The sequence below is a fragment of the Capsicum annuum genome, chromosome 3 (assembly GCF_002878395.1).
Source record: "Capsicum annuum cultivar UCD-10X-F1 chromosome 3, UCD10Xv1.1, whole genome shotgun sequence".
Lineage (NCBI taxonomy): Eukaryota > Viridiplantae > Streptophyta > Magnoliopsida > Solanales > Solanaceae > Capsicum > Capsicum annuum.
In genome coordinates, this window is record NC_061113.1 from 20114332 (window position 1) to 20131380 (window position 17049).

Below are 17049 nucleotides of genomic sequence, written 5' to 3' on the forward strand. Positions count from 1 at the left end.
CATTATCTTGCATGAGTTGAGACATAGGATAATGGAAATGGTAATGGGTGATATGGATCCGAATCCAACAAGTTCTGGGTCGGGTACCAGTTAGTTTTTTTTAGTGGTGAGTTGATTTTTTTTTTTCCCATAATAATGTGTTACGTGTTCGAAGGAAGTCTTAAAGTAACTGATAAAGTTGTTGTTATGTGACCAGGAGATCACGGGTTCAAACCTTAGGGTGTGTTTGTTATAATGGAAAATGTTTTCCTATTTTCCTTTGTTTGGTTGCAATAAAATGTTTGGAAAATATTTTTCACAACAACTCATTTTCCTCAATTTGAGGGAAAATAACTTCCCGAAGTTATTTTCCAGAAAATGACAAATGTGACTTATGACTCCACCCCCACCCCTCTTCCCCACCCCAACAACACTTATAGTCGCATGACTCGAAAAATTCACATTTCTCAAAAATTTACATTACTCGAAAATATTTTTCACTGTATTTTGCTTCAATTTTTCACTGCTTGAAATAAAAAATAGTGAAACCCGAATTTTTCCCATTTTCAATGTTCGTTGAATGTATTGTTATTTTCACATGCATAGAGGAAAGTACACCCTTATGGTGAGGCCTTTTTTCGAATTCTGCATATAACGAAAGCTTTAATGTACCTAATTATTCTTTTAATAATGTGTTGCGTGTCAATTCCGTTAAATAAAAGCAAATTTAGAACTTTGACTAAAGATTGGAGTATAAATCGTCAAAAAAGTACAACTAAAAATATGATTATTAACAATAAACGAAAGTAGAAAGATATTACATATATCTGATCGATCCATTTTCAACTATTAATCGTTTTAAATGAAACATAAACAAATAAAGAGAGTTGGTTGGTAGAATTAGAATGGGAAGTGAAGCCAATGGAATGGAAGAATAAAAGAGAATTAGCAGCTATCCCTAGTCAAAAAATATACTACTAGTACTATTATATATGTTCTGAATTCTGACAATGAAAGAATGTCTAGGGTTTTGTAGTTTAATTTGCTACTATACCATATACAGCATGCCGACAAACATAGCCTTCCAAAAACTTTTTTACATCTTAGCATAAATAATAGTAATACTAATGACTTTATTATTTTCAATTTATATTTGAAAATTAATATATACACGCATGCATACTGCACAATGAAACAAGTAACACTAGGATTAGAAAACAAAAAAAAGAATAATTAGGAATTATAAATTGTAGGTTTAATATGATATATGATCTTTATTCTTTACAACATCACCTATATATAATCGGTGCTTGCCATGTGTTGATATTAAAAAGGCCAAACCCCTTCAAACTTCTCCCTAAAATTCACTTAAACCTCTAAACTAAGGTTTGTACCTATCAGACCCCTAAACCCCCCGAATTTAGTTTCAAATGAGCATTTTTTGACCAATCAGCTAAAAGCTCAAAGTGTGTGTTGCACACACGCGATGATATGGCCAAAAAAACTAATTGAAAGCTGACACGTGGAATTGTGTGTCCAATAATTATTAAAAATTAATTATAAAATTATTTTAAAAATAAAAATAAAAAACTGATTATTAAAAATAAATTATAAAATTTTAAAAAAAAATATTATAAAATAATTATAAAATTATAAAAAAAAAATTAAAAATGGCATTGAGGATCCAAATTATTAAAAAATAATTATAAATTTATTTAAAAAATAAAAATAAAAAACTGATTATTAAAAAGAAATTATAAAATTTTAAAAAAATAAAAATAAAAATGGCATTGAATCCAAATTATTAATAAATAATTATAAAATTATTTTTAAAATAAAAATAAAAAAATTATTATAAAAAAAATTATAAAATTTTATAAAAATGGCAATAAAAAATGGCATTGAGGATCCAAATTATTAAAAAACAATTAAAAATTTATTTGAAAAATAAAAATAAAAAGCTGATTATTAAAAAGAAATTATAAATTTATTTAAAAATAAAAATAAAATTTTAAAATTTTAAAAAATAAAAATAAAAAGTGGCATTGAGGAATTCAAATTATTAAAAAATAATTATAAAATTATTTAAATAATAAAAATAAAAAATTAATTATTAAAAAGAAATTATAAAATTTTTACAAATGGAAATTTATAAAATTATCAAAAAAATGAAAATAAAAAACTGATTATAAAATTATTTAAAAAATGAAAATAAAAAACTAATCCCCTAGGTCCCTTCCCAGCGTTCATCTTCACTGCCCCCCCTCTCTCCGCGTTCATCTTTTTCACCATTACAGTGAACTTTGCTTCACTGTGAAGCTCAAAAACACGCATACACAAAATTTTGGTTTAAAATCTACTTCAAGAATTCAAAAGAGGGTCTAAAACAAGCCATCTTTATTAAAAATTTTCATAAAATAATGATGTTAAAGGAGAAAAAAGTGACCTTTATTGTAAAAAATTACAAGGAATGAAAAAAAAAAGTGATGTTTGTTGTAATTTTTCAAGAAATGGTGATGCCAGTGGGGGAAAAAAAATTGTTGGAATTGTTCAAGAAATTGAAATAATTATGGTGGATTAAAAAGAAATTGTTCATGTGAAGACGATGAAGACGTTGGGTGGGGTGGGATTGACGACGTAGGGGGTGGAGTGGGGGTGGGGTGCTGTGAAGAAGATGACACTGTTGGGGGTGGGGTGTTTTTTTAAAAAAAATTAAGAAATTAAAAATTATATGAATAAATTAATTTAAATATAAATTTTTCAATTAATATTTTTTGAAGCCTCAATGTCACTTGGCACCTTTCTATTGAATAATTATTCAAAAAAGCGTGCCTCACGCGCCTCTAGTGAGTGGACAACACACGGAATGTCACATAAGCAAAAAAGGCCTAATTGAATCAAATTTGGGGGGTTTAGGGGTCTGATAGGTATAAACCTTAGTTTAGGAGTTTAAGTGAATTTTAGGAATAAGTTTGAGGGACTATCGATCGATTTGGCCTATTAAAAACAAATACATCAAAAAATCACCATGTGTTGATATTAAAAACAAATACATCAAACTTGGTAAGTAAGTAGCATTGTGTTATTTTGATATTCGTTTACATTAGTTACTGATTGTAGTATTGCTCCTTTAATTTTTTATCCTTCAATCTGTGTTGTTATTAGTTTTTCCATGTACCTAATTATTATATATGCTTTGTTGTAGTTTAGTTAAACAATTTTGTTATAGTCAATTTTTTCTTGGTACTTTCATAAATTCTTTTTTGAGATTGGTTTGGACTTTTTTTTCTTAAATGAATGACTTACTAAAAATAATTTCTCTATTTTTAAGATATGTATATTCCCAAATCTTATTTTGTGTGACTATACCGAATATGTTGGAACTAATCAACTAGAACTAATATATGATCTCAATGGTAACAAAATTGAGTAATGATCTCCTGGTGTCACGACAGTTAAATGGATGATTAAGTTTATTATGTTATGTTTACTATATATACTACAAGAAAACGGAGAAATTGTGACAGAGATTTTAGCCACAAATCTGTCACAAATCATTGATTGTGATGGATTTGTGACGGAAAAATATGAATCTCAGAACCTTTGCTCATAAAAATCATTGTGACGGATTTAACTTCCGTCACAAAATTATTGTGATGAAATTGAGATAGATTGTCCGTCACAATATAAATCCTTAAATTTGACTTAAATTTCGTCACAAATTTATAACAGATTTTTGACAAAATATTCCATTATAAAATAGTGACAGAAAAATTTCCGTAGCAAATTTTCAAACCTAATCACCACAATTGTGACAATATATTTCATTACAAATAATTTGTGACAGACTAATTTAGTCACAATATGACTCTCTTACCTATATTAGTAACAAATTTAGGATAAATTGTGACAAATTAAATCTATCACAAATTTTATTTGAATTTTTAATTTTAATAAATAATAATTACGAAGTACTATGCTCTCTCTCTCTCTCTCTCTCACACACACACACACACACACTATATATATATATATATATATATATATATATAACATAATACAAGATTTATAATAAAAAACGTCTGAAGTTAATTAAAACATGCAAAATCACGACTTCAATAAGCAAAAGTCTACGAATATTTAAAATTTAAAGCATATAACTATCCAAAAAAGTGTGACAATGTCCAAGTCGATACTTCAAGTAACTAAAGTCTCAAAATATTAAACACTTAAGCATTAGATGAGTCCCTGTTAGGGAGAGTAGGATTACTAAACGAGCGAGAAGATAATGTCATATCGCTCATCATGCGAAACCATTGCTCCTCCATAGATTTGAATCGATCATCACTTTGTTGCCTCAAACGGGAAACCTCTTGCTTTACTCATTGTTGCACCACCGCTTCTACACGTTCTTGAAGAACTCTCTCTTGATTTTCTCTCATTTGCGACACCTCTTTCTCAAGTATTTTGATGCGCTCTTCGGGCAATATGATCAGATACTAAATTTGCCGAATTGACAGAATTTTGATCTTTATACAAGGTTGAAGCTTGAGAGACCAATCCATAAACACACCCTTTTTTTGCTCCGCCTGCAACATCAAATTACATGCGATTTATATCGAGTTCTTGATCTTCTGATGAAGCATCTGATGAGCCCAAAGGAGTAGTAACTATGACGGCCTCCATTTTGTCCTAAAAATTACAAATAATCAACCACCAAATATTTAACTACTTAGTTTCCTCATCCAGTCGTGGTACTAGAGTAATGCAGTAAACAAAAGCGAGCAATTTTACAAGATTTTCCCACAATAGAACATATAATAAAGTTGAAAAAATACCTTAGATTGTAATTACCGCAACAGAACACACAACGCAGTAAACAAAAGCAAGCAACTTAACAATCTATTGAAAATGACATGCAATTAGAGTAATGTAGATATCACTTCAACAAACAACTTCTATAAAATTTTCCCACAACTAAAGGAACCAACAGAAGAAGAGAGAACAGAAAAGGCTAAGAGAGAAGCACGTCCACAGGTACACATGTCTAGGTTACTTAAAGTCTACTTTTGACAAATAATTACTCTCTCCGTTTCATAATAAGTTAATTATTGAATTTAAGCATACATGTATTAGAAGAATTAGCCGGTTGTTATTATAAAATTGCATGTTGCGAATTGTCACAAGAGTTGCGAATAGACAAATTTCGAGACACTGACACAAACAAGGAACGAGGTATGGATCTTAATTGATGTCTTTAATAAAGGTGAAAATGTACATTGTACAATTTAATCTATACACTGCACGTGAAAAATTAGTTCACTGATCTACCATTTACTCTCTACTCTCTACTATTATATGTGAAAAATGACTATCTAGGATGAATATGCATCCACTGATATTGGTTCACAAAGGAACCTGAACTAGAAAACATGACACTTTACTAAGCATTACTGCACCAATGGAATCTACCAAACTGAAGGATCAAAACTACAGAAGACTTCTTATCTTAACTTCTAAGATAAGTCGCTCGGACTCTTTAAAAATATCTACGGGTGTGTGTCGGACCCTCCAAAAATATTGTATTTTTAAAGGATCCGACACGGGTGCGGCCACAAATTTGGAGAGTCCGAGTAACTTAGCTTCTAAACATAATTACCATCAAGGAAGATATCACAAAGCTGAATAAGAAGAAACAATGTAATGTAACCTACAAAGATTGAACTTACTTGTAAAGATAGGCCGCAATTCCCAGAAGAATACAGATAAGTATTATATCGATACAGAAGCTGCTGCTGGACCATACCTGCAGAAAAAAGAATGAACAATGTTGATATTCGTCATTAGAAAAATGAGTCAAAACAAAGAAGAAGTAATCTGCTCTGCGATACCTTGTTAATGTTTTTCTTGAGTTTGACATTATTGTTTTTTATATCACTAGCCAGTTGCCTACTTGCCTTATCAACCTGTAAGTACAAACAAAGTAAGTTGATGTATCAACATTGTTTGTTACGATTTATGAAATAGTAATTTTGACCTTTGTATCGATTTCATCAATCAACGAAACTTGCCTATCCAATTCCTTAAACAAAATAAAACAAAACGATGATCAAGAAATAGTTTCATTTCATGAGAACAGAATGATTTTTAGTACACAAGTCGGGGATCGTGAGGGAAACCTCGTTCATGTCATGAGCTAAATTTTTCAATATGTCCAGACCTTCTGAAATAACATTTAGTCCTTCATCCTATGGAATTTAACATTCGGTTATGTGATGGTTTCATGTAAAACTAGCAGTGAAAACGAAATCAATGAACTAAAATTGGAAAGTTACAAGTCCGTTTCATTTTCCTCATTTCGTATTCTAATCTAAAATGAATGGCCTCATCAGTTTGCTCGTAGTAACCATCGTCGAACTGTCCTTCTGGTATGCATTTTTGTCATCAAAACCAATCGTAGCGAAATCCAAATAGAGATGAATTTAGGCATTGATTATGTATATTACCTGAGTCGAACTTTATATTTTTGTTGAATGATGAAGTCCCACGACCTCTTGGTTTCTTCGTTGTATCTGTTGTACTTCTATCAGGTATTGTCTGAATTCTCTCTGATGGCATAAGTACTAATTCACCACAAGTCTCCAGTTCCTCTTTGGATAGTCCTTTAACCTGTTATAACAAAATTTCATAGTTAATCGTTCTTTATATCAAATACTATCATATATGTTACTCGCGCTCTGAAGAAAAAATATTGATGTGTGTATGTTGGATCCCTCTAAAAGTAGTGCATTTTAGAGGATCCGACATGATTGTAGCAGCCTTTTTGGAGAGTCCGAGCAACATAATACTCGGTAATGTTGGAAGCAACTAACTTTCATATTGAAAAACTTCATTCCTACGCAACGATTTTGTTAGGGTTTTTGCCCTGATTTTCTTACTATATTTAAGTTTTAGTTTTTCTTAGAAGGAAAATAAAAGTTACCATAATTATTTTTACTTTTCCTGAAAGAAAAATATAATAATTTTCCATATTTGGCTAACCTCTTTCTTGAAGGAAAGGTTTTGAACATCTATAAATAGAAGACCCCCTTCTCATACCATAACACAATAACATCCACAATATAGTTTTTAAAGAATCTTTGTTTAAGGGGAGATTTTCTCTCTCATTAGTTTTTATGTTTTTAATATTAGATTTTATATGTAGGCCAATTGGCCAAATAATATAATAATATTAAGCTTTTTAGTATTGTTTTATGTGTCTTCTGAATTGTCACCACAATGGTTTGCAACTAATAGCTCCCGCATGACGCCCTCTCGATTTCGAACCCAATAGATTTTGCTCAATATAAGAAGAAGAGATGATTTAAAGTCCTTTCGAATTCAACTCATACGGTTCAAGATCATATCGAGTTAATATTTGCCTTCAAAGTTTGCTCATAACTCGCCCTGACGCACCACCAAAGATTGTGATGGGGCGGATATGACTTTCATCCTTAACCAGAGGTCACCTTCATTTGACATAAACGTGGGCAGACATTGCAAGCCACAATAGTATAAAGTTAGTCATTTGTATCCCTATTCTACCCCTAAACCCCAAAACAGAGTAGTTTAAGGCACTAGAAGTAAGAATGTGTCAGCTCATTAAATTACTTCTAATTACTTTCAACCCCCAGGAGAAATAATAGACAAACAAAAGGAACAAAATGCGTCGTTTGACATTCAACATGCAGATTTCATTATACAGCAGCTCACAGTCTACGCTTCCCCTTCCGCATCAACTATCTAATGCCATCTTTACAAAGTCTCCCCACATAGTTTTCATTATTAGCAAAATTATCAGGAACAAAAATGAAATAAATATATATATAATCAGCAATGGCAAAAAAGTGAAGAACTAAATCAATGGCACTAGAAATCAACTCAACTTATCAATCAATGACTCAACGAAAAACTAGTCGGGATCAGTTAACTGAACCCTCTATATCCAAATTCAATCTATTCCAACTCACTTTAGTTTAGTACCTGTAAAGTACCTATTTTTTAAGCTGAACTAAGGGTTCTATAAGCATGGAATTCGTACCTCTAAGTTTCAATTTGTTTGTCCTACTTTCCTTTTTAGTACGTTTACAAAAAATGCATCTTTCCTTTACTGACAACTCTTTAATTCAACTTTATACATGACATATTTAATATCATAAGATTAAAGATCATTTTGTTACATTCTACACATCTTTAGTCTAAGATCACGAGATTCAAGTTCCTTTATACTCTCTTAAACTCCGTATTAAGTTGAAAACAGACAAACAAATTGAAATAGAGCGGGTAATAATCACAACACAATGCAAACCAAAAAAAATTCTGACTAACCCCACGATTAAAAGCCGCAACACAAAAGCCAATGTGAGCCAAAGGTTAGATAAAGAGAGTGCAGTAAACAAGTATCTTGTAGGCAATTATAATTCTTAGCTTCTTTATCAACAATACCACAGACAACCCCACAAATTAAGAAATCAGGTTAAACATTCAAACAAACACCTATTTAAGCAAATACAATTTTAAGCTTCTCAAACACATAAAACCACAATAACAAAAATAATCAGCACGGGTTAATAAATGAAAATAGCTAAAACGCTGAGAATTGTTTTCTATTCAAAAAATTCAAACCTATAGTTCAAATAGCTAAAGAAACGATCTATTTCATATGTATGTCAAAATTGAAATTAAGAACAACCATCTATTCTATTTTTGAGATGTAAAAGATAGAATTTGAGATAAATTACCTCAACTAGTTAAGAATAAGCATAGAAATTGAGATGAGTGCTTGCGATGAATCTACTGTTGAATGCTAAATGCGACTGAGTGCACAATTGAGGAAAATGAGGGTTTTTTACTTTGTCTATGTTTTGAGGGAAATGAAAAGGTGTAAAAAAAATTGTGGGAAAGTGAAAAGATAGAAAAAAATTGAGAGGGAAACTCGTCAATCCTGCTTTTGACGAAAATAAATTCATTCATCTAAAATAATTTTTTATTTTTATTTTACTGTGACGTAGTAAGTTTGTCACAAATTTTTATTACAATAGTTATTTTTTAAAAAAAAGTTTATTGTGATGAAATGCTCAATCTGTCACAAATTTAGTAACAGATTTGTGATAGAAAGTTATTATTTTTTCTCATCAGCTTTAATTTGTGACAAAAATATGTCTGTTCCAAAAATTATATTTAAATTTATCAAAAATTTGTCACAATTCTGTTACTCTTTGAATTTTTATGTGAAAATTTTAAAAATAAATAAATTATATTTATACAAAAATAATTCATCATAAATTTATCAAAATTCTATCACAAATTATGATAAAAGTATTCCGTCTCAAATATTCCATCATAATTTAACCATTTCCTCGTAATGATATGCAACTTAAACGATATCCTAAAGTTTCTAAATTGCAAGGGTGACAATTTTGGCAGCACCAATGTTTTGTCTACATTTATACCTGATAATGGAATCCTGTTTGATAAAAATTTACCTATTCTTATATTTTGAGTGCAAAAATGACCACTCATTTGACCTGCTTAATTCAAACAATATTGACACACCGATGTATTTCACAAAAGAAAAGGCAACCAATTTCATTGAAAGAAAAGCCAAAAAAAATAAAACACCCGAGTCTTAACTTGCGACCCATGATATAGGGCAAGAGACCCTAGACCTGAGTGCAACCCAAGACCCGAGACCAACCCTGATTTGGCACTCGCGATCTGACTTTGACCTTATACTTGAGAATCGATCGAGTGTAACCCCAATTGAAATTCGACTAGGGACGAAGGATCGAGACCAATCCTGACCCCATTCTGATCTTATAGTACTCGAGACTCGAGTGGTAACCCCAACCCGAGACTCGACTTCGGACATAGGACCCGAGATTCGAGCCTGGTCCCAATCCTGACATGAGACTCGAGATCTAACTAGGACCATAGCCCAAGACCTGATTAAGGATTTAGGATCCCAGATCGACCCATTCGAGACCAGAACCTAACTCTGACTCAATCAAAACACTCGAACTATGATCTGAACCTCGAGTTTGAGCCCAAGCCTTACCTAAGACTGACTTCGACCAAAGATTCGAAACATGAGCCCCAATACCCAAGCATAACCATTCGAGATTTGACTTAAGATTCAAACCTATGTGGATACACTTATTATCTGTAGATACAGGTAGATAAAGATATATTGTACACATACATTTAGATATTAAAAGTGTAGATATAATGTACACATAGATGTTACATGTTCAGATATAGCGTATTTCGCTACAATGATATTATATTCGCACAAAAATAATGTATTTTGCTGCAGATTTATTGTATGCGTACGGATCTAAAGTATTCCGCTATAGAGATATCGCCACTATTACTACGTTACATAATTAAACAAACTCTTGCTATTTTTCATAATTTTGAACGCAAATAACGCTATTTATGAAAAATTCTCTAAATTTTAGCTATGGGGGCCCCACCACACGCACGACACTAGCTTAGGGAAACGTTTTTCCTAGGAAACTACACCAGGCCAACCCCACTAAACACTAGAACTTGTTAAACATCCCTCCTCTTTGTCCACAAGCACAATGTGGTTCTCTATATTCTTTGGTCTTATCTAAACCCACCCAATATTATTAAAATTAAAATTATTAATACTACAAAAAAGTTGTCAAAACTTAGAAACCAAACAAAAACAGCCCATCTATGGCTTCAACATCAATTTTAACCTTATTTGGTGTTAATGGATTCCGTTTTTCCGTAAGCTTGATGTATTATATAAACGGAATCCGAAATTAAAAATTCTTTCTTTTATTTCATTTTGTTTATTCTATTTTTCTTTTCAATTCAATTCTAAAAAATATCTGCTAATTTTGAAAGATCTAGTTGAATCTAACGCTGAATTTCACATTAGGGTCACTTATGTTGATTTGGAACAATTTGAATCAATTTTAGAGCAAAAAGTGTGTTGCTAAAATTTATATACCACACGTTATGAAGACCAACCAAAATTGTTAGGATTTGTGGCAAGGTAATCTAAATAAATTTTATGATGATTTCGTAGAAATTATAAGAATTTGATGACCAGTTTTTGGCTATCTTTACGATTGTGACAAGGCAATATGACACATTTTGTGATAATTGTTAGAATTCGTCAGCAAGTTTATCACTAAGTTTTGGATATTTTTCGCCACGAATCCATTTTCATAAAGCCTTATAAAATGGAATTAAAATTTAAAACAATAACATAGAGAAATTCTATGGGAAAAAATCACTCATTGGGGTTAGTTGAACCTAGTAATTAACGGGTAAGAATCACAACTCGTATTTCAGCCTCTTTAATTTAAAAAACAAATATTTATTGTCATGGAGTTTTTAGTGTCTATTCGTGAATTTTGACATTTTATGCTTGTGATTATTTTTAAAAAACAAGATTATATTAACTAAAGAGAAAATTCAAAATATACATACTTATTTTTAAATTATTGTTACTATGCAGCAGATGAAATCATAAAATTCATACAATTGGTCTCATATCCATCTTTTTTAGGTACCAAATCTTTTGTTTTTCTTAGTAGTCCACATTGATTGTAGTAAAATTCAACGTTTGATATGTCATTTTTGCATGAAAACAAGAAACCTCCCATACCTATCTTCAGTTATTCACCCCACCCCTTGGCCCCTCCTTCCTCTCTTCGTGGTGGGATCAGAATTTTTACTAAAAGGTACATAAGTAAAAATATAAACTAGTCGAAAGAGGTAATATCAATTATATATGCATAAAAAATAATTTTAATCATATATAAATAGCGTAATTTTTCGTTGAAGTGGGTTTAGATGAACCCCTGAACTAAAGATAGCTCTACCCCTGCCCCGCTCAAAATTTTTATTGAGGAATTCAAAAATAAACATACGAACTAGTCAAAAGAAATTCAACGTTAACTATATATGTATAAAAAAATATTTTAATTATATATAAATATCACTTATATTAAAGGAGGTTCGAATAACCAACCCAATCTTAAGAAAAAGAAGAAACAAGAAAACACCCTTTTTCTTTTTATTTGGTTGCAAGTAATGATAGGGTGCATTTATGGTATATGGAGAGTATGGTTGATGACACCCAAAAAACATACAAGAGAAGGTACATTCTATTTTAATGATGTTTGTTTTGATGTGGAAAATTAAATTGTCTGTCTTCACACACCACAGAGGAGAAGATACTCCTAATGATGAAATTTTGATCTTACTATATATCATCACTTACGGGTCGTTTGGTAGAGTGTATTGAAATATTAATACATGCATTAGTTTAATATTTATTAGTAGTACCTTATTTGATATACTTTTTTACCCTATGTATAACTAAACATTCTATTGTGTATTGAGGTGTGTATTACTAATATCTCAAAATCCATGACACTAGTAATGCAATGGATCTAACGCATGCATTAACATGCTTATAGATCCTATTAGTCCTTAAAAAAATTTCCGCATCATTTCCAACATATATATTGAGGGTATTATGTAAAAAAAAAAAAAAAGAGAAATTATGTAATTGTTTTTTTTTTTAATATACTGAATCAAACACTGCATAAAAAAAATACAAATATAACTAATACAAGCATTACTAATACAAGTATTATTAATACATGATATTTTGTATCATTCTTATACACTCTACCACAAATGACCCCTTAGTATTTCCATTGACTATTCTGTCCCTGTTCATGAATCTTGAAAAATGTCATCATGACTATTGAAATTATTTATACATTTCCAGTTGGATCTTACTTTCTTGCTTGTCTCTGACAAATCCATGAATATCCAGGCTCACTGGTAAACGCCCACAGTAGTTCTAGCCTAAATTACTTTATGCAATAAAAAAGAAGACAAAAATACTAGCTCCCTTCCAATTTAACTGTCCAAATTTAATTAAATACGAAATTTTAAAAATAAAAAAAGAATTTTAATTTTTAAATTAAAGTTGGGTGTTGTCTTTTAAATGTTATAGATGGTCTTAAACTTGCTATTCAGGATATTGAAATTAGAAAACTTATGAAATACAGAAAAAGATATCTTTTTTTAAACTGATTAAAAATAAAAAGTAAACTACTTAAATTGAGATCGAAGGAGTAATACTCTTTCCACCATTTTGTTCGGCGCAAGTAGTTTTATTAGAACGTTGAAAAAAAATTGATATACTCGTATGTTTTGTAAGATTTTTTCTTTTTTTTGAAAATTTCAGAGATGATGATTATTTAATATAGGTCACGGGTTCAAGTCTTGAAAACAGCCTCCAACAGTAAAATTGTACAATTCACTCTTTTGATGGGATCTTCCCCGAATCTCGCGTATAGCGAAAGTTTTAGTGCACTAGACTAGACTGTACTTTAATATCTTAAGCTTTATAATCACAAAAATATTATGGTATATTTTCTCTAATTTTAAAACTCCTTCTGCCTTCATTAAGTAAACTTATGATAAATAGGAGAAATTAATGAAAGTGAATTTTAGTGCAACTACTGAAATTATATTGTGATGTGATCAAGAGGTTACAAGTTAAATCTGTAAAAATAAAAATTATGTTACTACAATGCAAGATAAGATTGTATTACCTGACGAAATACGATTAGACTTTTTCCTTAATATTAAATATAAAAACTTAGTGCATCAAACTGTTTTAAAAAGACATAAAAGAGTATTTGTTGTATTATTTTTTTTGTTAATCAGGATAAGATATGGACATGAGTATTACCATCTTTTATGATATTAGGATTAAAAGAGACATTTTTAAGAGAGCGTCAGTGGATTTATGCAACATAAAAAGGTACTTCGGTCTCCCATAATCCACAAGTTTACTGCTTCACTCATTTGTCACATTCAAACAACAACTTGAAAACAAAAACATGAATTTAATAATCTTCTTCTTCTTTTGTGAGTGTGAAATTAATTTTGATTTACTAAAACTAGCTATTTTTTTGTTTTTGGGTACACTAGAACTTCTGAATATATTGAAGAGACAAGTAATGTATTTAGGATGAAAATAGTGAAAGGACAGTTCGATGTACTGAATCCCTCGCTATGTGCATGGTTCGTGGAAGGGTCCGATCATAAGGGTCTATTGTATGCGGCAGTACCTTGCATTTTTACAAAAAATTATTTTCAAGGTATAAATTCATAATCTTCTGATTATATTACAATAATTTTACCTGTTATTTCGAAACTCTTCTTGAGAAAAAAATTGAAACCCTAAAGAAGCACTCCCAAAATACACAAGCAATTCAAGCAGTTTGTCCCAGTAGATAAGAAGAAATGGTCAACAAAACTAATCATAAGCAATTGGTACAGACACCTCACAATCATCCAAAGAATTTGATGGGTGGAGATTATTTTTCCATCTTATTTTGCTTCCTATATAAAATATAGGACCCATTGTAGTTCCCTAAGTCTTGAATGCCATCATATGTTATAGGATTGTTTAAAAAAAATATATATACACTAGCTTACTTGATTCTGTCTCCAACACCCCCCCACACACACCCCACTTATTCTCACTCTAAAAAGTCCATATATACCATCATGTATACAACAAACCAACTAAGGTCCATTATTCCATCAACCCAGTTGTTGTAAAACCTAGTTGTGATGGGACGGTGGAGATTCCTTCACTCTTAATAGTCAAGCCTTGAATTTTTCAAAAAGGAGAAAAATTATGTTATAAGTCTATTGTTCTAACCAACCTGAATTGTTATGAGATAGTAGTAATTCCTTCATCCTTAATCAGATCAGATCTCAGGTTTAAGTTTTTGGGAAAAGAAACATATTGAGACTTTCCTCTTTAAAATGAATCCTACAATACGCAAATTTTTAGAGTGATAAAACACAATTCATTTTATCACCTGAATTGTTATCCCACATGAAGTCATATGCGACGGAAATAATATAATCATGATAAAAGCAATTCCGAGATATATGATCTCGATAACAAAATTTTGACCACACGTGAGATACTGCTGCATTTTGTCCTGAGACTACAACTTATTATTATTATTCTTAATAAGAAAATCTTAGTAGTTTTAACAAAATTTTCCCCTTATTCGTAAAATTTTGATTTCTCATATTGTAATTCCTAACATATTTTTCCTAAGTATAATTAATTCCTTTCAAAGTGACCCCTTCATTTCTTATAAATAAAATATATTCACACCTAATGTTACATTAAATCAAAACTTAAAATAATTCTTAAACACAATTTCAATAGCCTGTTTAATCATATTTTTGGGAAATCAACGAGTGTGTTCTTTTTAATATATCAAGGTACTTCCCCAAGCTTTTACGAAAGAAAAAACAAGTATTTGTGAAAAGAGATTATTTTGTCAAAAGTCTTAAAAGAAATTTCTCTAAAGCATTTTTGAAACTTTTTTGAAACTGACCAAGTATAAAACTAAGCTACTATTGATAGAAGTGTTTCTCAGCTCGACTAACCAAATATGAACGGCTACTCTTCAAAATATTTTTTATTAAAAATATTAACTAAAATATATAAATTTTAAAAATTTGACCAAACAGAAAATTTCTTCTAATTGATATTTGTATTTTTTTTTATTTTTTTTATTTTTTATTTTTGGAGGGGGGTGGAGGTGAGGTGGGGGGTGGAGGGGTTTATTCTAATGAGTAAAGTGTAGAGTTAAATCCAATTTGTAGGTCTATAGCAAAAGCTAAACCCCTATAAATTCACAAAGTATAAATAAGTCCATATAAGGTTGTGTTTGGGTGGACCCATAAAAGACAAAATAAATAAGGTCCGCATTCGAAAGAGATTGAACCCCGACCGTTACGGCTTAGAGGTATAAGATGGGATATTTATAATTAAATTTAAGAAATTTTAAAGATAAAAATTATATCATATTTAATTAATGACATAAATTTATTGCTAAATTAATTTATATCATTCAAACATGATATAAAGTTAATATCAAATTTAGTTGTTATATAACTCATTTTATTCTATATCACCTTCAATATGGTAAAAATTTGTTCAGAAGTTTTAAATTATATATTATAATATCAAAATAATTTAGTTTACGTACCAAACAACATCTTGAAATATTACATAAGTCCAATACCCTTCATAATAAAGTATTGTGTCGAACATGCGATTTCAAATTATGATCGAAGACTGCAAGTTCCAATTCTTCTTCTTGAATTTTCATTGCTTTAGTTAAACATCACTTTTGTGTCTACTTTCACTTGTTTAGTTTAGACTATACATTTTAAAATAAAATAAAAATTGACATAAGTATTTTACTATAACATTTATATTAATTAATATCTAATCTTAAATTTTGAAAAATAATTTGGTGAAGAAATAATTCATGTTAAGGTTAAAACATGAAAAAAAAATATTTATTTTCTTAATATATTAAAGTGATAAGTCAAATCAAAAATATTTTTTTTAATATAATTGAAAAATAAAATAATCGAAGAGAGTATCTTTTGATAACTTTTAAACTATACTGCGCTTGGAAAAGACTTAAAAATTGTATTTTTAAAATGTTTTTAGCTTTTTAATTTTGTTTCATAATAAAGTGACATCTAAAAAATCAGGACAATATTAGTTATTTTTTTCAAATATATCCTTGCTTTAATAAATTAACTATATAACTTCTCTTGAAAAAGACATTTCCATGCTTGAGCAGATAGAAAAGAAAATTTCGTCAAATAACCATTTTATGATTAATGCTACTAATTCATTTTCTCAACATATAAGCCATGTGTATATTTTGATAAATGTAGAATTATCTTATTAGAAACTCAAATTTGCAACATTTCAATTTCGAATTTAATATGCATTTGGAAAACTCAAAGTATATATATAAATAATTTTATTAATTTAATAATTTAAAAAATTCTTGAAATTCAAAAATTCTTCATACTAAAAGCTTCTTACATTAATTCACTAAAAATATAAATGAATTACTTAATTATTTTACCTATATGTGTGTTGTCTTTAATTTATACTATACAATT

At 29.9% G+C, this 17049-nt stretch overlaps 1 protein-coding gene across 1 annotated transcript; it reads right to left on the bottom strand.

Annotated features, from left to right (window-relative positions):
* Positions 1-4581: 4581 nt before the first annotated feature.
* On the bottom strand, positions 4582-6872 carry LOC107865782 (syntaxin-71-like). The gene is made up of 10 exons (XM_047408182.1): positions 6852-6872; positions 6486-6648; positions 6321-6404; positions 6159-6229; positions 6017-6061; positions 5871-5945; positions 5709-5785; positions 5639-5660; positions 4834-4881; positions 4582-4671 (listed from the first exon to the last, which is right to left on the bottom strand). The coding sequence occupies exons 1-10, from the start codon at positions 6870-6872 to the stop codon at positions 4582-4584; spliced, it is 696 nt and encodes a 231-aa protein (XP_047264138.1).
* Positions 6873-17049: the final 10177 nt, after the last annotated feature.